Source organism: Tiliqua scincoides, chromosome 3 (assembly GCF_035046505.1).
Source record: "Tiliqua scincoides isolate rTilSci1 chromosome 3, rTilSci1.hap2, whole genome shotgun sequence".
Taxonomy (NCBI): Eukaryota; Metazoa; Chordata; class Lepidosauria; order Squamata; family Scincidae; genus Tiliqua; species Tiliqua scincoides.
Window position 1 is genome coordinate 154,341,132 of NC_089823.1, and position 27,307 is coordinate 154,368,438.

The 27,307-nt window shown below is 43.0% G+C and overlaps 1 protein-coding gene across 2 annotated transcripts in view; it reads left to right on the top strand.

Annotated features, from left to right (window-relative positions):
* LRRC20 (leucine rich repeat containing 20) overlaps positions 1-27,307 on the top strand; it is a 137,619-nt gene that overhangs the window by 64,574 nt on the left and 45,738 nt on the right. For both annotated transcript variants that reach the window (XM_066622139.1, XM_066622138.1), the window contains one exon: positions 15,523-15,690. In XM_066622139.1, coding sequence (XP_066478236.1) covers positions 15,523-15,690 — 168 coding nt within the window. The remainder of the gene's footprint in view (positions 1-15,522; positions 15,691-27,307) is intronic.

The following is a 27,307-nucleotide window of genomic DNA, read 5'->3' on the forward strand; positions in this document are numbered from 1 at the left end:
TTACCTATCTGTAAACACAGAATGTAAAGTGGTAGTTTAATGCTGTTTCTTAAACTGAAATCTGAATGTTGTTTCATGAGTTCAAGCAGCATGACCTGGATGAGATAGGACAAATGTTACCAAACTATATTTGAAAGGGAGCAAATTGTGGACACAATCCAGCCAAAGCTAACCACTAAACACTAAACACAGCACTTGTTTCCACTAAAATCCACTGGGCTTGAAAGCACCTAGGTTTTGCTGGGTTATGCGTCACATATTTTCAGTTTTGCAAAACCTTCAACTGGAAAATGAGATCTTCAAGGACAAAAGAAACTTTACTTCCATAATTCATATATTGCAATAATGTTCAAAAAGCTGTCTTATTCAAAAACACAATGATGTCAAGAGCCACTGAGGAATCTGTCAAATTTCAAACTCAAAGGGGTGGAAGGGGAATGATTTTGATCTTTATTCTGTATGCTCTGTTCATCCCTTTATTTCCTCACAATGTTGGCATCCTTCAGTCTCGGAAGACTATGGTGTCACACTCTGAATGGTGGTTCTGGAACAGAGTGTCCTCTCCAGTGCGCGAAGCCTGGGTAAAGTAGGTATGGAGGATAGGCTGTTACCCATGCAGCAAATCCCCCCTCTCCACGTCACTGAAATGGTCCAATGGAAAGGCAGAAGCCAATACGGTTGGTTCCAGCAGCGTCGCAGGAGTTGCCAGAACGTGACTATGTTCAGCCATGAACTGCCTCAGGGACTCCGGCTCCGGATTTTGCCTCGAGGTTGACTCCTGAAGCCTTTTCCGTAACTGGATGTAGCCACAAGGCAGTGGAGGTTTGGGATCAGAGTTTTCCTTCTCTCAGATGAGCTGCCTTCCCAGGCTAACGAGTCCCATCTACCCGGTGGCTGTGGTCCTCACAATATGTGCTACATATTGTGTCTCCCCGAGTAAGGGAAAATAAAACTAAATTCTAACTAATCCATGCTGGAGTGCCCCATGTAACCTTTCCATTTTAGTCATGGACTAGTAGCTTGTGCTCACATATTTTAAGCATAAAAGATGATGGCTGATGGCTCATTACCACAATCCCAATGTCACTGTCTCAGAATAACTTTGGGATGACTAGAATAAGGCATTGCCAGTGATTTGGCAAGCAGCAATTTTTCCAAACAAGTTGGTAAATTGCTGTTCAAAGTTGCCTTCCGAAGGAATTTTTGATATTCAGGGTCATCAGGTCCAGGTCCATTAATATGAATTCTGTCAAAGCAGAAATATCTTTATACAGACTTTATACAGTCTTCAGAAGACTGTATTGTGAATATTAGAATAGAATATTGTGAGAAGAACAATATTGTCTCAGTCTACCAGATGTTTCACTTCATGGTGTGGAGTTATCTTCTGGCTGTGTGCCATCAAACTTTTGTAGGCAACTGTAAATCAAGCCCAGGCTGGTTCTTAAGCTCTTAACCATTCTTAACTTCTTCACACTCCCCTGGTGTCTCAGTTGCCAATGAGCCACCTGTGGTGTGTCCTCTCACAATGGGTTATAGCACTTTGTCAGCTTGGTTTTGCACCTCCTCTCCAAGGACACAGCTCAGTTGTTCCTGCTTAACTTCAAGCAGTCTGACAGCTCAACCACTGGACCACACCTCCTGTAGACATTTACAGCCATGCGCCACTTAATGACGGGGATCGGAACTGGATCCCTGTCGACAAGCGGTGCTTGACGCAATCTGAACCCTCCATAGGGAAGGGGATGCTCAGCTCGGATGTGCACTGCCTCTGGGAAGCTCAGACAACTCTCCAGAGGTGAGGGGAGCAGAGCTCCCCTCGCATTCAGAGGGCGGGGGTGTGCATCCCCGTTGACCACACGTGGTCGTCGCATATGCAATCCTGGCATTAGCTGGAATGTCACGAAGGGGTGCACACCTGTATATTTTTATCTTAAATTCTATATTTTGATGGTTGGCATATTAATGCTTAATTTGTAATGAAAAAGTCATTGTTATTTCCTATAAATCACTTGGTTTAAATTTCTTTTTAAAAAAAAGTATAAATTCAAGAGAAAATTTTGGAGAAATTCTTTTGTGGTAACATTTTATAAAGTGCTTTTTATAAGCTTTTTGTAAGGTAAAGTGCTTTTTCCCACTCTTTCAAAAGCCTTTGCTGGAGTTCCATTTAAAAAATTGTATAAAAAATAATTTGTTACTTGAGAAAGGAAAGACTTAAGAGTTAAGAAAAAATTAATATAGTTATAGTGTGGTAACTCTCTAAAATACAGTTTACAAAACATTGCTAAAGCAGTTGCTATTTTACCGACACCTTCCATTAAATCCACAGATTGTGTTTGTTTCCCAGAGAGAGACCTGACTGGCAATAATTCAAGAATAATCTTTGAATTACTCTGTTTAGTCATGAGTGGTTTCTTACAATAATATTTACTTTTCCTATCCATTTTTTTCCTGAAAGGGCACCAAAAGTGGCTAATATTATTATTAGTAAGACTTTTACTTTTCAGCAAAAAATAGTTTCCACAGCAAAATAAATGTTTCCCTTTTCCCAAAGAGCTCATCATAAAGACAAAAGTAAGTTCTAAGGAGATATTGTATTGGTTTATAAATTCTGTACAGTATTAGTAAAAATAGTCATCTACAGCAGGGTTCTGCCATACTACTGTCACCAGGGCCGGGCCCAGGTGACGCAGGCCTACTTGAGAACAAGGGGCTCCTCAAGGGTAAAGGGCTCCTTGGGAATAAGGGACTCCTCAGGAGGAGGGAAGCTGTGGGAGTACTACCGGGATACAGCCCCCAGGCAGGGGACCTCCTTGGGGAGTAGGCTCCAACATCACATGGCCGGAGGGGGTGGACCCAGACAGGCAGGCTGCTGCATTCAGAAGGAGCCCAGCAGCCAGAGGAAGAGGTTCTTCCTGGGGCTTAGGCTCCACCAGGTGGCCGGGGAATGCTCAGGCGAAACCATTGCCTTACCAGTACGGGACCCTAGTCTTGGAAGAGCAGGAATCACCCCTCTGTGTAGAAGCTCAACCCAGACCCTCACTAACAATCAGAGGAGGATCCCCAAGGAAGGAGCTGCTCGGAGGGCTGAAGGGGTGTGGAATCGCCTGGGAGTCCTCATGACGCCTATGCAGTGGGAACAGCCGGAGGAACCAGAGCAGCAGACAGGCAAGCTGGACTGGGACACCATCGCTACCGTTCAGCAGCCAGCTGAGGGGCCGAACCCCACACAGCCTCAGGGTTGCCCCGTAACCTCTGGGCGGCAACACTGATGGTCTTACTAAAGCCCCTACATCTTACCTGGCCCTGTTTATGCCGGAGGTAAGGCCTCTGGGGCTAGCCTTGTTTCTGGGGACTTACTTATAGTTAATGGACTTTTGTATTCCCTGCATGTGGGGTTTGTTCCTTGCCTGTGAGCAAGACACAGGTCTCTGTGAGGGAACAGAGACCTAATGAATGTGAAGCGCTTGACCCGAATAAACGGGATTGATCAAGACGGACATCAGTGGTTACTTCTGAAGCAGGGTAAGTGGAAAGTGTCGCGAATTGACCCCAGACCACCTGTAGACCCCCTGGGGGGAGACGGGATCCCGCAGTGGTGCAACAGCTACACTAGGAGAAAAGATCTGTATACTTTAGTGCAGCGGTTCCCAAAGAGTGGGTCTTGGACCCACCAGTGGGTCATGACCTGATTTTTGGTTGATCGTGAAACTGACAAGGTATATTAGGCTATTTGGGGAATGAAGCACAGCTGCCTAACCACCATTATAACCACAGAGGCCTGAGTGGATGGTAAAGTGAAACATTTTTAGGTGGGACCAGATGCTAAAACTTTTGGGAACCTCTGCTTTAGTGAAATGATGGATTGTTCATTTCTATATCACACTTCTGAACAAATTTCTGAACCATCTTTTCCATTTGTTGCAGTATGTAAACTACCAGGATCCTCAACCAGACAAGGTAGTTTGCAGGGTGCGGGAGATGGGGAACCCCTGTATTAGACTATTCTTTATGCATATGGAATGTGTTGTGCACTAAAGAGTTTTACACTAGTTCCCTACCTGCACCAATATACTGAAGGGCAGTCTATAGAAGTATAGTATCTCTCCTGCAATGGAGAAAAAAGAGTTTTATCATGTGACTTCTGCCTTCCTGCATAAGCAAAAAGTTGCATTCAGTTTCAGTTTCATTGTAGCTGCCTACACACAGATGAGACTGTTTTGCACGTATGTGAACAGAAAACTACACATAGGACAGTGTTAGTTCCCTGGCCACTGAAGATGTACTTGTACATTGAAGCAAAATACCCATACTTGTACAAGTACAAGATGTGCAAGATGTACTTGTTCCCTTCTGAGTAGATCACTGCATTGTGGACAGTAGTGCAGAAGTCCTATTGATGGTGGATGCAATTCCTCCCTCTCTGAAAGGAAGTCAGAGGAAGGCATGGAAAATCAGCACCTACCGTTACTCACACTAAACAGGATCAAACCATCCAGGAGGCTAACAGGAGTGGTTGCCCCAGGCAGGAGATTGATGGCAGGGGGCGCTTATCTCTGTCCCCTACTTACCTCCATTGTAGTGGCATCGCTAGGGGGTGTGGGTGGTGTGGGCAGCACCAGGTGACGTGCACTGGGGGGGTGACGCGCACGGGGATGACGCGCTAAAATTGCGGTGGTTAGGAGTAACCCCATCGTGTTATATATCATTGGATGTGGAATTCTGCTGGTATTCTGCTGGTATTCATTCTGCTGGTATTCATTTGCATCTTTTAGATTGTGAGCCCTTTTGGGACAGGGAGCCATTTAGTTATTTGATTTTTCTCTGTAAACCGCTTTGTGAACTTTTAGTTGAAAAGCGGTATATAAATACTGTTAATAAATAATAATAATTTCCAGCAGAATGCAATGGAAAAACCGGAGTGAGATATCTCCTTTCTATCAAACGTTATTGGCAAAAAACCGGAAAACAAAAAATGCACGGAGCCTAATAAAAAGTGAAACCGAGCCATATCGCATGTTTATGTGCAAGTAGGCAAACTTGCCTTAGTCCATTGGAAAGGGCAGACTGAGAGGAATCCAACGACACCAGAATGGTGTCCAATGAATCCAATGAATGTAGCCCCCAAAAAGCACCTGGGAAGGAGGTTCCTGCCTCCAAGCTGGCGAATGTATTCAGCCCTATGGAAGGCGAAACTAAGCCATATGGTCATGTTTACTTACGAGTAAGCAAATGTGCCTTTTCTCTTGGGCAGGTCAGGCAAAGGGAAATGTGAGGCCACCAAAATGGTCCTGATTTGATGCAACTGAAGCTCAACAAATGCTCCAGAAGGCAGTCCCCCCCCCCCCAAAAAGAATGAAACAGATGCTTGACAGGGTAAGGAGAATCTTTTTCTGTTTTAGGCTGCAATTCTATCAACACTTTCCTGGGAGTAAGCCCCATTGACTATAATGGGACTTACTTCTGAGTAGGCAGGCATAGGATTAGGCTCTCAGACTTGTAAAGCCAAGTGGGTCCTGATAGTGATATGCTTGAAATATAAGAACTTATACTGACCTGGGTACTGTGTAAGGGTGAAAATCGTACTGATTCTTTTTGGGGGGGGGGCAGGGGGTGTTATTTGCAGGCAGGCTACAGAGAAAATTCACTTGGTGTAACAGGGCTGGCTTCCCCTTATTTAATTATTTGTTTTACTTTAATTTAATTATTTAAAATTATTTATTTTAGTTTGCTTTATGTTGGGTCCTGGACAGATTGTCATTCTAAAAAGTGGGTCCCAGTGCTAAAAGTTTGAGAACTGCTGCAATAAGGTGTTAGTAAGTTGACACCTTGGGGGGAAGGTGACACCACTAGTGACCAAAATCATTAAAATCACAGTTTGTAACAATAATACCATCATGTTATATATCAATCAATGTATAATTTCATGCAGAATGCAATGAAACAAACCACATTGAAATATCTTTATTCTATCAAAAGGTACAGCTAAAAAACCAATGGGGGTGGGGCAATGGTGGATCACCATGTCCCCCACCTGGAGTGTTGCCCCGCCCACTGCATGGGGATGATGAGCTGGTCTCCCGCTCCGGGTGACATGAACCCTAGTGACACCACTGCTCCATTGCTCTTCCTTCTCCTTCCACTGGCTGGATTGGAAAAGGAAAAAGTGGACAGAAGACATGGAGAGGAGGGGAGGGGAGCGCCAGGCTAGAATACTGGGAACTGGGAAGAGCAGAGGGAGGCACAACATTGGCTAAGGAAGAGTAGCAACAAATGAAGCTAGGTTTTCTCCTTTGGCAGGTGAATTCCCTTCAGTATGCATAAACTGGTCATCCTACTGTTAACCCTGAATGGAGTGGTGCAAATATGCTTAAGGTCCAAATCCTAACCAACTTTCCAGCACTGGCATAGCGGTGCCAATGGGACGTGTGCCACATCCTGCAGCTGGGTGGCACTCATGGAGGCCTCTTCAAAGTAAGGGAATGTTTGTTCCTTTGCCTTGGTACTGCATTGCCCTTATGTAAGTGCTGGAAAGTGGGTTAGGTTTGTGCCCTAAGGCTGCAATCCTATACTGACTTTCCTGGAAGTAAGTCCTATTGAACTCAGTGGAACTTACTTCTAAGTAGACATGCACAGGATTGCACTGTTATTCTCATATCACAGATTGATTCCAATTCACCTTAAGTTTGTTGGCAGTATGGCTTTGGTAGAGCAGATGTGGTTTATATTTGGATGACTTACCGTATCTGCTTGGGGTAGTGGTACCCTTGGTTCCTCTGCTGATCATAGTGTTGGGAATCCTGAACAGCTAGGTACCCAAAAACAGAATCAAGATATTTTGCTTATAAGTATTTCATTTATAGAATATTGGTTGCTCAGTTTTTGAAGAAAATTGAGATTCCTTCAAGAGGATGGTAGAATAAAAAAAATGGGGCAATAGTAAGATGTGTAAAACTTGATGCACATATTAAGTTATAGAAAACAAGTGAAATATCTAAGGCTAAGCAATAGGGAGTTATTTAATGGATTTTTCTGTTGTTGGGAAAGGAACCCTAACATTATCATAAACAATTGAGTATATTTTGTAATGTGATGAAAAAGGAAGTGTTGAATGATAGCAGGAAGAAACTGTTTGAACAATTTAATTACATTATATAAATTATTTGGTTTATTGAACTGTGTACAGTTTTGTTAACTAAACCACTGTGTACATTTTTGTTGAACAGCTGCTATAAATATTTATAATTTCAGCTGTTATACATTTATATTGAGTGTGATATTTGCTTGATACTTATAAATATATACATCCCTCTAATTTACACACACACACACACACACACACACACGCCATCACCACCGCAATTTGTTTTGTTTCTGAAAATGCATTCTGAGTACCAGCAGTGGGTATATTGGTTTGGCAAAGGTTTAGTTGCTTGTAATTTATAGTTTAAAATTTCTGAACGCATATGTGCTAAACAGAATACATGCCCTACTTTGTGTATTTTGAGATTTTTGTATTTCTTTGATCTAGTAAAGATATATTTTACCAGCAACCAAAAATTAGCATTTAGTTATAAGATATGGGAGCAGAGACACTTCTGCAGAGAGATAAGTTTCCTTGGAGATACCAGCTTGCAAAATGGCAATTGGTACAGTTCATTATGTAAAAAGCATGGAATCATCCCCAAAGTTATTAGTTTTATACACCCTGCCAGGCAAGATCCAAGGCAGAAGAGTGCATGGAAGGAATTAATCAAGGCAAGGCAAGATAATCAGCTCCAGATATGAGATAAGCAACTTTGCACTTTGTCCAAACTACTCTTCTATATGCACTGGAAATACTGTTATTAAAGTAGAATGTTGGGCAAAAAAATTGGTTGATGGGGGAAGAGCTGAAGAAAGATGATAACTTGAAGAGGGAGAGCGAAAGGCAAAGATCGTGAATGCAACACTGAAAATTTAAAAGCTAGTAGCTACTCAGATCTGACCTTCCAAAGATATTACACTACTTTGCCTTTCATGTTGCTTTTTTTTTGATGTACTATCACAGTGTGTCCGTGATGGGGAGCCATTGCTTTCCAGCTAGTGACTAAACAGGTGAACATAAGAACATAAGAACAGCCCCACTGGATCAGGCCATAGGCCCATCTAGTCCAGCTTCCTGTATCTCACAGCGGCCCACCAAATGCCCCAGGGAGCACACCAGATAACAAGAGACCTCATCCTGGTGCCCTCCCCTACATCTGGCATTCTGACTTAACCCATTTCTAAAATCAGGAGGTTGCGCATACACATCATGGCTTGTACCCCATAATGGATTTTTCCTCCAGAAACTCTTCCAATCCCCTTTTAAAGGCGTCTAGGCTAGATGCCAGCACCACATCCTGTGGCAAGGAGTTCCACAGACCGACCACAGGCTGAGTAAAGAAATATTTTCTTTTGTCTGTCCTAACCCGCCCAACACTCAATTTTAGTGGATGTCCCCTGGTTCTGGTATTATGTGAGAGTGTAAAGAGCATCTCCCTATCCACTCTGTCCATTCCCTGCATAATTTTGTATGTCTCAATCATGTCCCCCCTCAAGCGTCTCTTTTCTAGGCTGAAGAGGCCCAAACGCCGTAGCCTTTCCTCATAAGGAAGGTGCCCCAGCCCCGTAATCATCTTAGTCGCTCTCTTTTGCACCTTTTCCATTTCCACTATGTCTTTTTTGAGATGCGGCGACCAGAACTGGACACAGTACTCCAGGTTGGCCTTACCATCGATTTGTACAATGGCATTATAATACTAGCCGTTTTGTTCTCAATACCCTTCCTAATGATCCCAAGCATAGAATTGGCCTTCTTCACTGCCGCCGCACATTGGGTCGACACTTTCATCGACCTGTCCACCACCACCCCAAGATCTCTCTCCTGATCTGTCACAGACAGCTCAGAACCCATCAGCCTATATCTAAAGTTTTGATTTTTTGCCCCAATGTGCATGACTTTACACTTACTGACATTGAAGCGCATCTGCCATTTTGCTGCCCATTCTGCCAGTCTGGAGAGATCCTTCTGGAGCTCCTCACAATCACTTCTGGTCTTTACCACACGGAAAAGTTTGGTGTCGTCTGCAAACTTAGCCACTTCACTGCTCAACCCTGTCTCCAGGTCATTTATGAAGAGGTTGAAAAGCACCGGTCCCAGGACAGATCCTTGGGGCACACCGCTTTTCACCTCTCTCCATTGTGAAAATTGCCCATTGACACCCACTCTCTGCTTCCTGGCCTCCAACCAGTTCTCAATCCACGAGAGGACCTGTCCTCTAATTCCCTGACTGTGGAGTTTTTTCAGTAGCCTTTGGCGAGGGACCGTGTCAAACGCCTTCTGAAAGTCTAGATATATAATGTCCACGGGTTCTCCCGCATCCACATGCCTGTTGACCTTTTCAAAGAATTCTATAAGGTTCGTGAGGCAAGACTTACCCTTACAGAAGCCATGCTGACTCTCCCTCAGCAAGGCCTGTTCGTCTATGTGTTTTGAGATCCTATCTTTGATGAGGCATTCCACCATCTTACCCGGTATGGATGTTAGGCTGACCGGCCTATAGTTTCCCGGGTCCCCCCTCTTTCCCTTTTTAAAAATAGGCGTGACATTTGCTATCCTCCAATCTTCTGGCACCGTGGCCGTTTTGAGGGACAAGTTGCATACCTTAGTCAAGAGATCTGCAACTTCATTCTTCAATTCCTTAATAACCCTTGGGTGGATGCCATCAGGGCCCGGTGACTTATTGATCTTTAATTTATCAATGAGGTCTGAAACATCTTCTCTTTTAACCTCTATCTGACTTAACTCCTCGGTCAGGAGGGGCCGTTCGGGCAGCGGTATCTGCCCGAGGTCTTCTGCCGTGAAGACAGATGCAAAGAACTCATTTAATTTCTCTGCCATCTCTTAAGTCTCCTTTTATCTCCCCTTTCCCTCCCTCACCATCCAGAGGGCCAACCGTGCTGTTTCCACACACTAAAAAGTGGTTCAAGATTGGGTTTGTTGGTAGGTTTGGCCTTCTCATTGTCTATATTTATTAAAGCATCATCTGCCGCAGACTGTATTGTAAAGAAACATTGTCCAGCATTCTTGGGATTTAAATACTGATTGCCAACCTGCCTCTTCTCACCTGGAACAGAGTGCTGTGCTTTGTTCTACAGCTGCTGGAGAGTTCTTGCATCCTTCACCTCAACCAGTGCTCTCAACCAGGAGAGCCAATTTTGCTGTCATGTCTGCACAGCAGGTGGCCACAGAAGCAACAGGGAATGTTGCTTAGTAGAGAGGACAAACAGATTGCTGCCCTGGCTTTCTTCCCTATTCTCTCTGGGGTCTGTGTTCTCTTCCCCATTCCTCTTCTCTTTTTGTTTAAGCAAAAAAGAACACTGGGAAATTACTAAGGCTATTTGGAAAGCAACCTCTGTTTGGCTATAAAAAAACAAGAATGAAGGCAAACAACTTAATACTGCTCAAAAGTTATATACCATGCTAGCACTTCACTTCCACCTAACCACCACCTGAATTGAGGCAATTATATCTTGGGACAAACGTTTCTCTCCCCTCGTCAAGAAAGTTGCTGCTGTGTGAGCATACGTGTTGTCAAGACTCATTACTTATTGTTTACACAAATGCAAGCTGCCTGAGCTGCCTGGCAGCAACTTTTTGGACAAGGGGACACAAAAACTTGTTTCAGGATACAACAATTGTCTAAATTCAGGTGGAGATTACGTGGAAGTGAAAGTGCTGGCAGTATTTGAGCGGTATTGAATTGATTTCCTTCATTCTTGTTTTTTTAAAAGCCAAACAGAGGCTACTTTCCAAATAGTCCTTGTAATTGTCATTTATGTTTTTATTTTAAAGGAAGTTGCCCTGAAAATGGATACACTAGGTACCTAACATAAGAACATAAGAACAGCCCCACTGGATCAGGCCATAGGCCCATCTAGTCCAGCTTCCTGTATCTCACAGCAGCCCACCAAATGCCTCCGGGAGCACACCAGATAACAAGAGACCTGTATCCTGGTGCCCTCCCTTGCATCTGGCATTCTGTCATAGCCCATTTTTAAAATCAGGAGGTTGCACATATGCTTCATGGCTTGTAACCCATAATAGATTTTTCCTCCAGAAACTTGTCCAAACCCCTTTTAAAGGCATCCAAACCAGATACCATCACCACATCCTGTAGTAGGGAGTTCCACAGACCAACCACACACTGAGTAAAGAAATATTTTCTTTTGTCTGTCCTAACCTTCCCAACACTCAATTTTAGTGGATGTCCCCTGGTTCTGGTGTTATGTGAGAGTGTAAAGAGCATCTCCCATCCACTCTGTCCATCCCCTGCATAATTTTGTATGTCTCAATCATGTCCCCCCTCAGGCGTCTCTTTTCTAGGCTGAAGAGGCCCAAACGCCTTAGCCTTTCCTCATAAGGAAGGTGCCCCAGCCCAGCAATCATCTTAGTTGCTCGCTTTTGCACCTTTTCCATTTCCACTATATCTTTTTGAGATGCAGCGACCAGAACTGGACACAACACTCCAAGTGTGGCCTTACCATAGATTTGTGCAATGGCATTATATATTAGCCATTTTGTTCTCAATACCTTTTCTAATGATCCCAAGCATAGAATTGGCCATCTTTACTGCTGCCTCACATTGGGTCGACACTTTCATCGACTTGTCCACCCCCGCCCCCAAGATCTCACTCCTGATCTGTCACAGGCAGCTCAGAACCCATTCGCCTATATGTGAAATTTTGATTTTTTGCCCCAATGTGCCTGACTTTACACTTACGTTGCACAAGCACATTCCATCCATTGTGGTGCATTTGTACAAGTGCGAAAGCGCAGGGCTGACAAGAGCTGGCTGTTTCATCTTATGTACTTTCTGACTTCTGGAGAAGAACTGATATGTATCCTAGAAACTGAAGTTTTAAAAAGAAAGCTTTTCTTTCTTACTGCATTTATAGTCTTTTTGCCTTTGTGGTCAAGGCAGTTCATAATTTGAAAATTCAGAAACAGAGTTAGATGTAGCAGAATTGTTTCAAGCCATCCGCAGTTCCTGATGGTAAATGGTGTCGCTAGGGGAGTGCAGAGGGATGTAGGCCTCACCGGGTGATGCACACAGGGGGATGACACCACTGTTGGACAAAATTTTAAACATCTTGGTATTTTTGAATGAAACCATCATGTTATATATCATTCAATGTGTAATTTCATGAGATTGCAATGGAACAAACCGCGTTGAAATGTCTCTATTCTATCAAAAGTTGTAGCAAAAAAACCAGTGGGTGGGGCAATGGTGTATCACCATGCTTATTGCTTGGGGCATTGTTACACCCACTGCATGGAATGAGGTCCATCATGGGGGTGACACGCTGCCCCCCCGTACTGGGTGGCACAAACCCTAGTGACACCACTGCTGATGGTGTTAGCTGCCATGGCATAGATGCTGCCTTTCTGCTTTTGCTTCAGGGCATGGAGATCTTTAAGGGTCCTGGAAAGGTGCCAGGGAGTTTGCCCAACTGTAATCTCAGGCCAGTGCTGCTAGTATGAACTCTCCTCTCCAAACATATGAATCTTGGGTAGCTGCTGGGAAGGTGAAAGAAGGGCTGCCCCATCTTAGAATAGACATTTTCTGCTGTCCCATGTAGAAGGTTTGCTGTTGTACTCTAGCTATGTGAATCAAGATTGGAACCTAGTTGTTTCTGCCTGTTTTTATGATGCTTTATTGTTTCATTTGTCAGCTGCTCTTTTTAAGAGGAAAGTAGTGTATGAATTCAGTAAATAATGAATTTTTTAAAAGGCTTTCTTGCCGAAATTCTAACGGGTGTAAAAGAGAGATAAAGATCTGTGGCCAAAAGGATTCTGAGCTTCTCACCCCAGCAACACTTTGTCAGCAGCTTCTATAACCTCAGCCGCTCCAGAAAAACAGCAAAGAAGTAAAAAGTTTTATTTTGCAGAAATACAATATACACTGTCACATAGGAATATTTAAAAAATGCATTGTTTAGCTGAAAGTTGATTTAGCTTTATTGAAAATGCCCAAAATTGAGACTAGTACTTGGCGCATCAGAGGAGTTTGAGATTCAACTTCACTATGGCAGTGCCCCAGAATGGCACATCTTGTTGAGTGCGGCTTGTGATTTGAAAGTAAAGCTCCAACTCGCAGCCCATTCTAGGGAACTGGCAGCTCTATGGAATGCAAGCTACTTAGGGCTTCAAAGGTTGAAGTCAGTGCTGTAAGCTATTACTGCACAGCTGGGAGAAGTTCATCGGGACTTTTGAACACCAGATAGGACTCTACTAATCCACTGCTGACAGCAGATCTTTGCACTGTGTACCAGCCACATCCTTCAATCAATTGCACTTGTAGCTTGTTATGATAGCTTGCCTTGATGGCATGGATGAATATAATCTAGTCTGAATGTGAAAGAATGTGAAGGAAACAGTCCTAGCCTCCTTGTTACATAGCCAGGTGACTCTCTTTCTGCATGATAGATGTTTTCTTTCTAGCTTTTCCAGGTGGCGCCACCTCCAAGCATGTATGTAGCATTCCAGATGGTAAAATACAGCTGCCTCAATGGTTAGAACTTAGACTTTTTTGCCCCAGGAGGGAAGAATCCTCTAGATATATATTTGCAGAAGATGGGTGTATAGTGCTTCAACTTGAAGCATAATTATAATGTGGTACAATGTCACAAGTAATTTTCTGATTGCTTTGGTTTTTTAATTCACAGGCTACTTCTTGCTTATAAAAAAGATGAGGATAAGTACCAGTTTCACCCAGCCTGGAGTTGTTTAAAATTCTACACCTTTTTTTTTGTGTGGGTAGGATGCGATTTCACCCCCATGCGTACCTCACTTCTTGTTTCTTTTTTTTTAAAGCAGTTTCTGAGGGGGGAAAAAAACAACTTTCAGCAGGTTAAACTTCTTCCTGTCACTCAGCCCTGAGATGTTCACAAACAGTGCTACTTGAAGTGAGATGTTTAGTGCATACTGTAGTGAGCAAGCAGGCTACATTCGCAAAGATCCGCCTTGCAACCTTCCTTCAAAGTGGTGCTGGATAATGAATGCTTTTGGTAACATATTGTGGGTGACACAGCTCTTCCTTAAATTGGCCTTTAGAGATTTCTGTAGATTCCTCATTAGAGAGAGTATTGAATGAATGCCCAGGTTACCTTTCAGAAAAGTTAAGATTCTGTTCTAGAAATGAGAAGTTTGGAAATGGAGAGTAATTTGTGAATTCCCAGCTGAAAGCCTTCATATTAGACCCTAATTAGTTTTGGACGTGCCTTTTAGCACATCTTGCCCTAGTAGTAGAAATAACACAAAGAAGTTGTCTGAAAACCTGGTGTCTTGGTCTGATCATAGAAGATATTACTAAAATTTCGTGGAAGTATATTCCCATTCAGGTCCAGTCTGCGGGGTGAGGGGAGCAAGAGGGCCAGGCACAAAGGGAGGCCTCAGTTTTAGACACAAAAAGACTAGAAGAGCATTAGTTAACATTCAAATTATGCCCCATTCTTTTTTTAAAGTGCTTTGGGCTGCGGTCATATATGTGCTAAATAGGACTTCTGAATATACGTGCATAGGATTATGCTGTTATTGTTTTTGTGTTGTCATTTTTTAAATTGTTGTTATGGCTAGGGGACCTCAAAAAGCAGAAATGGCCAGGCAATCAAAAAATTACTTTTGACCTCTGAGAGGACTTGTTTGCATCAAAGAACTCAAACAGTCCTCAAGAGCTGTTGGGCAGATTGCAATTCCCTTTTTCCACATGTCCTCCATGTATGGAAAGATGTTTTCCATAAGGTGGGATAGATCCTAGATATTCTTTTCATATTTGAGGTCTTGTTTTACTAGGGAAAAGCCACCAGTCATTTTCTTCCCAAAGATGAGTATGATTAGTTTGATTCATGTTGTCAATTTCAGATAGTGAAGAATATTTTTTATCTGGTTTTTGGCTTATGAACAGGACAAAAGATCTACTTTTTGCCTGATTTTTTAAAAAAACTGTTAGAGCCATGCTTTCAAAAGAAAAACATGAGGCAGAAGTGACTGTTGAAGGGTTTTTTTTCTTTTGCCAGACCTGGTTCCCCCATTGCCCCCCCCCCCATAAAATTATTATTGAAAATTGGGTATTTTGCTTTAGATCCAGGGCAACGCTTTGTACTTCAGTGGGATTGAACCCTTTCAGAGAAAAATGCCTGTTATCAACTGTCAACAATAATGTTGCTTTCAAGCAACATTGGGGGGTAACCCAGTCAATCAATATAATGGTTTTTCGTGTGGTTGCATTTTCACTCTGTATTCTTGTTGTCTTAAAATACTCACAGGAGATTTACCTTGACTTTTAGTAGTGTAAAACACCCATAGGTGATTTACCTTGACATTTATAATTCATTGTCAGTGGGAGTATTGCCTAAAAAAAAGGGTTAGGTGATAGTTTTCTAATAATTTCTAATTTGATGAGTTTTTCCATGAAATTTCATCCCTTCTAATTTCAGAGCTGAATCTAGAAGGGAATTTTCTTCATCACCTACCAGAAGAGGTCCAAACCCTGTCACATCTGAGAGATATCAACCTTTCTCGAAACAAATTTCGGCACTTTCCAGAGCAGCTGACCTCTTTGAAAGCTCTTGAAACTATCAACCTCGAAGATAATGAGATTGTCGGTAAGATTATGGCTGTGCATTCAGGTATCTGTGTTACCTTTTTTAGCATGAGATCCTTTCTTGACTTTAGTCCAGATTTTAAAATATTCTCTACTCTTCTCAACTTGTCTCTTCCTTGCAAGCATGGAATTCTTTACTTCATTGTTGGACAAACATGTACATCCACAACTCGGTGGTAGATCTCTTGCTTTGGATATGTATGTTTCTAGGTTTAATCCTTGGCATTTCCAGCATTTCAATAGCAGGGCTAGGAAAGTCCTTTTTCTGAAACTTTGGAGATCTGCTGCATGCCAGTGTAGACAGTACTGGGGTAAATGGACTGATTTGATATGAGTTTCATATGTTCATGCTTATATTTGCATACATGGATCTGTCCCTAATGCTGAAGTAAATGTGCAAGGCCATCCTTGCAGAGCTGCAGCAGATCCCCTAGAGTAAGGGTGGCCAAACTTGCTTAACCTAACAGCTACATAAGAATAAACTTCAGTTGTTTGAGAGTCGAAATATTTAAGAAGCATTTAAATTCTTAAATATATTTACTCCCCATGAACATTAAACTTAGTGTTTTAATCCAGTGGACTCTCAGTTTATACCTAGCAAATAATTATAAAGCTTGAAAATTTCTTGTTTGCTTTTTGTATTAATTGTGATGCAAAAAGGAGTTCAGTCAACAAATTTCTGTGAGCCGCACATTATATGTCAAAGAACTGCATGTGGCTCTTGAGCCACAGTTTGGCCACTCCTGCCCTAAAGCAGGGGTGGGCAAACTTTCAACTTTAGGATTCCTGGACCTTTAACAATTGTATAGAACATTTCATAGATGAGAAGTTGCACTTGCTGAAATTCCCTCTTCTATACAATTGTTAAAGATCCAGGAACCCCAAGGTTGAAAGTTTGCACACCCCTGTCCTAAAGCTTTGAATCCGTTTTTTTTCCTTATGTCAGATGAGTCAAATTGGTTGGGATAGTTTCTTGCCACATAATCCGTTTAATTGGTGCCACTGGTCACTAGGCTCCATCAGGATTTGCCAGACAAACCGCTTAATCAGTGTTAAAGTCACTGGCCAGTATGTCTGTCATACTGGGCATAAAAGCTGCAGCAAGTCCTGATCTGCCTGTTGGTTAGTACGCACCCAACGAAAATGACTCTTCCCAATTCAGGAGGAAGTGTCTGCAAAGCTTTTCCTTGTTCCTTCACATATTTATCCTTTTGCCAGAAAAAGCTGTAAGACTTTTTTCAGTTCTCCGGGACTGCAATCCTGTACGCACTAACCTGGGAGTAAGCCCCACTGAATGTAGTGAGGCTGTTTTCTAAGTAAACAGGCATAGGATTGTGCTGCAAGTGCTTTTAAAAGACCTTCTGTGGTTTTGTCTTAACCTGTCTTCTCTGTGCTCTTGCCCTTTGCTATAATTGGCTTGAAGTGAGCTTTACTGTGCCTGTTCTGAGCAAATACCTCAAAACTCTTGGGCAGGTTCTAAACAAACAAACCAAAACAAGTATTTTATGTCCATCCTACTTTTGCTTTGAAAAAGATTCAACCGCTTACCTGACCCTCCCAGTCGTCTCCCATCAGATTTGTACTGGTTTGACCTCCAGAAGTGGTTCAGCATCATGTGCTCCTCAACTAGCCCCAGCATTGTGGTTCTTCCTATTTTTTATGTCCTCCAGACTTTCAGTGAGCAATTTTTTAAATCATAAGTAAGCAGCTGTTCATGTTCCACAGGAGTCATCTCCACTTAAAACAATGAGGCACATTGAGCAACGCGCATTGTGGTTGCAGGGGTCTGTGTGCCAAAGATGTGCCAGGCTCGCTCTGCCATCCTACCCAAGGCTCTGTTTTGTTTTCAACCCCAAAGTTCAAACAAAGCCACCACTTCAAAAAAGAGAGGATGCTAATTATACTCATTTGTACTGTGTCTGGTTTTCTTCTCTTTTGACTTTTCTCTGTCATTTCGTCTAGAAAAACAAACATGCTTTGAAGAAGAAAGTAAATCCAGGAAATTGGGCAGTCCCAGGCCACAAGTTCCTTCAGTGTTAATGAATCACGTGGACTGCAGCAGATTCCTGCTGATTTTCTTTCAGAGGGAGTTGGCAACCTCTCAAACCCTTTCCCTCCTTGCCAGACATGTGCAAAAACTGTTTGTCAAACCTGTGTGTTTTCCTGTGGAGCTTTGAAGGATATTAATACAGTATAAGTTAGGGAAACAGTATGTGGCAAAGGGCTAAACCATCCACTTCCATGCTGCTACTCTGATCAAGTGCAGAGCTTCCTGTTGCTGCCTGTAGGTAAAGATGAAAACATCAGGAGACCAGATCATAGATCTCCTGTGCCTTGCCTGTTTAGACTGTGAGGGAATTCACTGGAATGCTACAGTTCTAGGTCCACCATGCCTGACCTAACCCTTGTTTGCTTCCGCAGCAGCTTTTCCTGGATTCCTTCAGTAAGGAAAGACTGAAGCATTGTTAGGCTGGGAAACTGTGATAGAGTTAATTTGCTTAGTTATTGTTGACGCGTTTAAGAGGTTGGACTGCAGATAAGCTCATCAGGAGCTAGGGCTGAATGCTGCCCAGGAGGGTACTGCAGCACTGCTCCTATGTAGTGCACAATTCATCTATTTCACATATAGACGATATGCTTGCAGCAAACAAAATGTATGCATTTCGAAAATATGTATAGTTATTTGCTTGCCTGATGTAGTACTTGCAGTGTTTTGAATTTTTGTAAGCGAGTGGGATGAGTACCAGCCCAGGGAAAGTATCACAGGACTTCCTGAAAAAAAGTATTCTAGTCCTTAAGGAACAATAAATATATTCTTCTTATTCAGGTTACAAAGGCTGGTGCTATCCAGAATTCCACGAATGTGTTAATGGAGGCACAAAGTCCCTCCTCGCTGTATTACATCTGAAAAAAAGGGAATTTGAAAATGGCTGCTCTTTTAGTTTGCATCCAAAACTAGCAGACATTTTACATTTGAGGTGAACCCTTTATGACTATCTCTTTCTGGCAATAGAAACAGCGGGAAACTGAGGCTATCCATGCTATGTTGAAATCCATATCAGTACATTATATAAAATTGGGCTTTTCCAGATTGGATTTGAACCAGGATTTGGATTTTACTGATTGGTTTTGAACCTGTTTGGGTGGGTGAGTGGGTGGGGGAATATATTTTGATTCTGGCGTATTAATGTAATAGGGGACATGGTGTATTCCAGATGGCAAGCAACTGAAAAAAAAGAAAACGTTAAAGATGGCCCTCTCAAGAATGGTTAGGTTTATTAAGAATGATTAGGTTTGTTAGGTAGCCCAGGCCTATCTAACTCCCCTTGTACTGATGCAGCCGTACCAACAGGGCAACAGGTGACTTTCAGGTCCTGGAGGTTTCCTCTGGGTAAGGGAACATTTACTTGGGGATAAACCTGGGTCTGCTTGGATCTGTGCCAGCTCCTGGACTGGTACAACTCTAAGTGTACCTGGGAAGGTGGATCAAAGCCAGGAAGCGGGATAGGATATCAGTGGTGTGGCTGATATTGACCCCTTCCTGGCCTCGATTCACCCCCTGCCCCTCTCACCTTCCTGTTCTGCCCGCCACCAGTGGGCTTACCTGTCTGGATCCGGCAGCAGTCCACACATGCCACCATAGGCCATTTTAAATCCCTTCACCTATGGCCCTATCTTGGAGAAGATTGGGTCATAAATAAGTTATCATACAATTAAAAGAAATTATGTTCTTCCTTTCATGTCTTCAAAAGTGCTTCTATAATGGGGTTTTGGTATAAGTCCAATGATTAGTGGATTTAAAGATCTATAATCAGTGACTGCTCTAGTAAAGATAAAACTGAATGTCAGGAAATTGAACTTTTGGGTCTTTGTATATGTAGAATGCTCCTTCTTTCAGAAGGAACTTCTGTTCCTGAAAGCATTGTTCTGCCTGTGGCCTCGTGTGAATTGCTTTGAATTTATCTCCGTAGGCTTTTAAAATTCAGCTATGAAAATCCTTATTCCTTTTCTGAGTTGAGTTTATTGTGTAACATCAAGATACTTCTTTACACTTTACGGGTGTGCGTGCGTGCGTGATTGATACAGACACACTCTCTCTGTGTTGATGTTTTGTTGCATGCAGAGATGGCACAACTCTTTAGTGGAAATTATTTATGTAGTCAAGAGAATATGTCTGTAAGAACATGGAAAATGTTGAAATATACATTTCTTCCATTAATACATGTCAAGTTTATTGTTTCCGTCTGTATTCTGCCAGTGAAAAGGTCTGATCAGTATGATATTTGAGTCATCTTTAGACACTGTGTCAGAATTTTGCAAATACATGGCACAAATCAACACTACAGCGCTTGAAGCATGCATCAATTCAGTGGTCTCTTAGGTCCAAACTGCACATTAGTTCATTATTGGGACTGATGGGGCCCGATCCAGACTGGGACTGTGGAGTGGGGTGAGGGGATATTTACACTTGTCTCTGTCACAGTCTTGAGCTAGATTCCCCCCTCCCCTCTTGGTTGCTTTTTGACCAGAAAGTTTCTCAACAAATAGAAAGGAGGGAGTTGGCAGCAGAACCAAGTGTTAATTTCTCCCTTGCAGCTCGCCCCACACTGCAGTCCTGATCCTGATCACCACCAAATGTGGCTGCTGCTTAATTATTTTAAAACAAGCCCCATAGCCCTAATAATGGGCTTAATGTATCATGTATCCTGGTTGTTGGATTCATACAGCTATTATCACAGGGGGTCTTGGTAGTACCAGTTGCTATACAGTGATAAAAGCAGATTGCATGTTTTTCTGGAACTTGCTGAAGTTTTTTCCCCCATTATGCTAATCTCAGTGATGGCAGCAGGTGGTGAAATTTTTCCTGGGGTTCTGAAATGTGTTGGTGGTACTCCATGCATGACTCTTCCTGTTCACTTTCATCACCACTGGTACAAATGGAAGTGAGAACATCAGCTCTAGCTTAGCAGAATCTACTCCTCATGTAAGAAATACCCTTTATATAAGGCACTAAAACTACTTGTTCAGCCAGTGCTCTTCAGAGGTAGAAATCCTTCTGCATGAAAGAATCAAAGACCATTGTTGTTTTTTTCTCAGTACTAGAAAAAGCACAGGGTTGCCAGCAGTCATCCTGAAGCTCCTGTCTGTAGCAGCGCAAGATGCTGCTTTGGGGAGCACCCAAGGCTTTGGGGGCCTTGGTGAGAGACACACAAGACTGTATCTTGTTGCCTGAAGGAGAGTGTTAAAGCAGAAGCACTCTGAGGGTTTGAAAGTTAGAACTTGAGGCAGCAAAGAGTTATAGCAATGAATAAAACAACAGACATGTATAGAAGTGAGATGCAGAAGGAAGGCCTGATGCAGAAGGAAAAGCTTCTGGGATTCAGCCTTCTCTGACTTTTATTCCCTCTTAAACAATACACAACAGGCTGGGGTTTTCCATTCTCTGATCTTGTTTACAATACTAAGCTATGAATCAGAAGTCTGCATAATAGGGAAATTACAAAAGGATGCTGAGATTCACACTGGCTATAACTAGCCGGCTCTCTAGCTTAACCGCAATCCACATTCCTAGATATGATTCTCTATAACATCTTCTTGTTCACAGGCTACAGAGCTTCAGACTCAGCATGTCACCAAGGCCGCGCAAGTTTGCTCTGCGCAAGTGCAAAGTGTGCTTTGCTTTATTGCCAACATACTAAGGCTAAGGCTAGCGCCTCTACATAAACACTACACCTGTCTATCCTTTTTCAAGTACTGAAGTGGTGTTTTGCCTCCCACTCTGTTCCTCCAGCAGCCTTTTTGTGCTGCTCCTTCCCCTGAATGCTGTAGAGCAAAGCAACCATCTTGCTTGTTACAAAAGGTGGGGGTGAAGAATGAGCAAGGGGCCCATTAGTGAGACATAAAGCAGTGTCTCTCAAGGTTTGTCCTCTGCCATACCACTTCACATGGTCCACCTATTTGAAATGCCACCAGAAGTGACTGCTGATGACATTGCCAGTTACTTCTGGGTTGAGAGGCCAGATGCAGTGCAGTAAACACCAGGAAGAAGCTCAGGGTGGATGCCTTTTTTGAGTACAGAAAAGCATGCTTTGGAGCTCTTCCCCTCCAAGCTGAACCTCCTGCCACTGTTTGTTGTGTGGCATTCCTGGTCTCATTGCCAGGTGGTAGTTAACCAGGGGTTATGCGAGTACCACCAGGCACCACCTCACATACCACTGGTGGTACCCGTACTACTGGTTGAGAAACACTGACATATAGTTAAAATAGACTTGCTGGTGGTGGACCAGGATGGTGGCTGTGTTTTCTCTCTTATTTGGAGCTTTAAAGGGAACTGTGAGACCTCCGCCTTGCCAACCAGCAAGACTATGAAATCTAACTGTGGGATCATACCTTGAAAAATCATTCTGGAGGTGGGGGGGGGGGGAATGTAGGCAAGCCACAGAGTGCAGGCACATAGAGCATCAGTAGCACTAGAGAGTGATCAAATCTACTAATATACTGTCAGGATTATTCTGCCAAAGAATGCCCCTGAGGAAATTTGCAGTCTGAATAAGGCAAGGCCTTGATGTCTAGGCCTAAATGTATACCAGAAAGCACGTGTGTATCTATCTCTCTGTATCTTTCTGTGACTCCATGTGACTCCATGTAACCGATTAAAGTGTATGAAAAATGCTGAGTCATTGTGACAAAGTACCTGTCATACAAGTCAATGAAAAGGTACAGCTAGTGCACCAAGGGAGATGCTGTTATTAGTCTTGAGACGATGAGGTAATGCGATGAGGTAATGCAATGATGTCATCTCCACTGTGATTGGTGCACAGCAATATATACGCAAGACAGGTAGAGCCCACCTGTGAGCGTTGTTGTATGGGGTCGGAGAGAGCAGGAGTCTGTGTCAGAGAGTTGAAGATTGTGGCTGTGAATACGTATGCTGTTTTGCTGCAAAGGAACTGCTTATCTGTAAATATTTTGTAAATACAGACTGTTGGCGGACATCTGCCTTGTCTGTGTCGCTTTCTTTCTGGGATGCCTTTGCCATCCTTGCTGTTAGCACTCTGCTGTGAACTGGCACTACACTAAGGCCTCAATCCTCACCAATTTTCCATTACTGACATAAGGGCAATGCAACTCCCAGGTTAGGGAACAAACATTGCCCTGCCTTGAGGAGGCCTCCATGACTACCCCCCAACTGCAGGATGCAGCATGTGCCCCACTGGCTGTGCCAGTGCTGGAAAGTTGGTTAGGACTGCACCCTAAGTTCCTCAATATATACTGGCAGTGCTTTGTGGACCAGCTGGTATATGTGGAGTAGCCAATCTGGGTTTCGCTTACCTTGGGTCAGTCAGATGTGAGGATATAGTGGGACTTTCCTACACTCAACATCCTGAAGAGGTTCAATATGCAGTTGTAGCACATGAAGGGCCAAAGGGGACTTCTTTAGGAGATGTATCCCCTGAATATTTGGATAGCTGTGTAGATCGTTATCGATACTGTCCTCACTCTTGAATTGGTGTAGTTTGTCATTTTTATGGGGTGGGGGTTATAAATATAACTTGATGTGGACATTAAATCTGCAGGTCATATTAAAAACCAAGAGAGAAAAATTTTTCCATAAACATATTTTTCCATCAATAGTTTACTAAGATAGAATTGCTTACAGTCTCCTTATTTTTCCTACATTTGTTGCCCTTTTTGCTTTCTAAACATAAACAAATCTTTACTGTCATAAATTGAAGCAACTTGTGTGTCAGAATGCCAGACAAAAAATGACAGTCAATTAATTTGCGGATTAAACGGAAGGACGTTTCTGATTGAGTTTATAAATAAACTCTTCAGATAGAAGCTCCACAGACGACAAACACCAAAATGTTTATCTCTTGAGCTGTTGACAATTTTTTTTTTTCTGCAAAGCTGTCAGGTGAGTCAGAAGAGTCTGTGGAAGCTTCAGGAAGTGACTGAGGTTACATTTATGCGTGTATATGTCTGTGCACAGAATTAAACATTTTTTCTAGTCATCATTTGTTTGACATAATGGATACAAGCATAAGGTACTTCATGGTTTAAAACATAGCTCATCTGTGAATTTGCTGAGAAGCTCTAGACAAACCTCTTGGGATAACACATAGCTGGTGGCTTTTTGGATTGTAAAAGATGCCAAGTTTGAAAACCCTCCATTCTGCACACAAGGACTTGGACAGCATTTATAAACAAAACTGTGTGACTTTAAACATTTAAAGGGTATCATGATCTCCCCACTGACCAACATTAACGATTCTCTGCATACCCATGGATAGAGGGAATGGCTTCCATGTAAGAGTGCACGCGCATGACTTCCAAACAAAAATTGAACTCCTGTAATTCTCATGTAGAAATGTGCAGCCCAGTCCTGAGCTCCCTGGAGCACAGGGCTGCTGCAGTGGCAAAAATGGCTGCTGCGGCATCCAGCGTGTCCTGGGCAGCCGCTTCCTTGGGAGAAGGAGACGTTCTTCCCCTTCCCTGAGTAAAGGAAGTAGCCCTGCTCTAGAACGGCCGCAGAATTGGAGAGCTCCGCGTCGTGCCGCAAGCCTGTCCTGCCCTCCTCCCACGCAATTCCCTCCCCCTGGAACACCTTCTCCCTGCCTCTCCCCATGCTTCCACCTACCTCTCTGCTACCCAGCTGTTCGGGTGACTGCTGAACAGCGGCCTGCTGGCTTTCCACTGGCACTAGCCCAGCACCAGCTGCTGCTGAGCTCCAGTGCTACAAGCTTGCAAATGTGCTTTACATTATGTTTGTGACAGTGTGCGCCAGTGGTGAGCTAGGGTGCGCTGCTAATGATTGGGCTCTCAGTCATGTATGCAATATGAATTCATGTACTTGGTAATACAGTCACACTTTTTTGCCACAAAACTAAACAGACACAGCAAACTTTTGAAAAATGTTGGAAGGACTTGCTTGTGGGGTAGATGTCATATTTCAAAAAACCCATGCAATCTCTCAAAAACCAAGCTACTTCTCTTCCCAACGTGGAAAGAACAAATGATCTCAACTGTATTGGCAAAAATAAGAGGTTAATTAGAGCCAAGGATCATCAAAGCCTTGCATGAGAGCCTATTTTTATTGCTGTGACACAGTCCTTAAGGTGTGATATCATGACTTCTGGAATAACCAGATGGTCTGTCTCCACAGGAGTCCAACTAGAGAAAGAAAGTTATAGCTGGAAGTTAATGTAATATATTCTTCCTGTTCATTTTAAATGCTTCCTTATCCTCAGGGCCAGTCTCTGAAAAATGGTGCTGATAATGTATTTTTGGGAGATGGCCCCAAGGAAGTATGACAGCTCAAATTGCAGAGTTATAGAATGAAGGTTTTGTATTAACAGGCAATGGCTTTCCCCCTCTTACTTCTCTAATAGCTTCTGGCCATGCGCAGAGCACTTCTTGCCATTGAGAAATGGCAACAAGCCTCCATAAATCTGGACTTAGGAAGTACATTTTGCAGCTTTTATTGGAGGGGCGAGGCAGGAGATTGGGTGTCAGTGTGATATTCTGACAGACATGAAACTCTACGCTCTTCATTTTAGAATTTACTACAAACTGTCTCTCAAACAGACCCACAAGACCGCGACTGCAAAAGCACTGCAATACAAAGCAAGCTGCAATGACTTTGCTTTGGTTGCCATCTTCAAGAAATCATAAATTGGCTTGTTGCCTACAGTGGGAAGGCAGGAAGTCATCCTATCTCCCATTCAGAGTTCATTCCATTTTCCTGAAAGACAGCGGTCTTTCACATAAAAGTGCAAGCTGATGTCTGCATCCAGGTACGGGTGTGTCTGGCTGCTTCTCAGTATGCAACATGGACTACAGGGATCCAGATCTAAAGCTGAAGCGAGACTGAAACCAGACCTACAGTACAAGCCTATACATATTTACTCAGAAGTAAATCCTCTGTGTTCAGAGAGGCTCACTCTCTGGTAAGCATGTATAAATTGCAGCCTTAATTTGCTTTTCAAAGATGGGCAGTGGGAAGGAGCATCTGAACAAGATTCAGAGCCCAATCCTATGGGCTCGAGCACCAGATGTATGAATGTCCTGCTGGTGCTGGCTCTCGCAGACATGCTGTAAAACATGTTTGCGGCACCCAGCAAGGAGGGAGCAGCAGCTCTGGGCCTTGGCACTGGGAGGACGAAGCTGTGGAGCTGTAGACAGTAAGTAGCACCACTGGATGGTGGTGTGGCTTTTTGGGGTGGGGGAGGGCTGAATGGGGGAGTCTGCACCAGCAAAATAGCGGGCACATACTTGAATAGCCCCATTGCAGGGGCTTGGGCTTTATTTGGTGTCTCAGGCCAGCCCACAGCCCATGCAGTTTTTTTAAAGATTGGAGGAAAGGAGTACACCAAGCTCAAGTCAAGTGCAGGAATCTTTTATATTCCTAGTCCGCAAAGTAAACAGAAAATTTAAGAAAATTTCTTTCACAGTTGTCTCTAATCCTGCTAACTAATCCTCCCATACCTGTGCTCCTCTCTCCTCAATTTTTTTCCACTTTGGTAAAATTAAAGTACACCCTCGCTATGTAGAATGCCACTTGCTCACCATTCCCCTGAGTTTATCAATTTCAGCAACTTTTCAGCTTATTGAATTTCCACGTTATCCCACACTTCCACATTAAAGTTTGAACACTTCCTGTTTGACAAAATTGAGGAAAAAAAATGGGCGCACCTTCTTTCCAATTCCTCAACCGCTTATTTGTATGGCAAGACTCTATCTTGCATTTTTTAATGGACCAAAGAGAGATGGTACCAGTCCGTGACATTGCCGAATGTTTTTTGCTCTGTAAACTGCTCACTACAACAACAAAAAAACTGAAGTCAAAGGCGATAACCATTAACTCACTTTAATCTTAATTTGATGTCACGTTTTCAGAACACAAATATACAACCACACCAGGAGTTTTTCAAATCTAGTTTAATCTAAATGCCAAAGCCTACTGAAAAGAAGTACTGCAATCAGATTTTCTTCTTCTTCACGCTCAAGGCATCGTTTTGTGGAGTCCTTCTAGAAATGGCAGATAACCTTTTTTGCCTTTGTAATACAGAATCTATTGTTACTTGATATTTGTTTTATGAGGAGTAGATTTTGCAAGTCTTTGGGCCTGGGGGGAAGGGGGGAATATGTACACAAACTACATGTTATTTTTTTCTGCCTTTGCTTGATAATATAATCTTATTACAAACCAATGGGCTGTTTGTAACCAGAAACATGACTTTCAGAAGAATATTCATTTTTATGAGATCTGTGTTTCCCAGCCATGTCTGTCAGATTTAGTTTATACACTGCATATCTATCCTATTTCCTGCCACCAGAGGCTGCACTGCATGCTGGGGTGGTGGTGGTGGGGAGATCAGGTAGCCTTCAGGAGGTTCTCAGAACTACACCAGCCATTTTGCTGGTTCAAGTCCAAGGAAAGCCAGGGGATGGAGTGGGCAGAAAAATGGGGAATAAGATCTGGGACACGCCAGTCTCTCCCTGCATCCTCCTTTTCCCTTCCTGCACACATTGCTTTGTATGCTGGATTTATCTGTCACTGACTCATGCCCTCCTTCCTGCATTCAGAGACCTGTCCTCCTGCAAGAATTGTATAT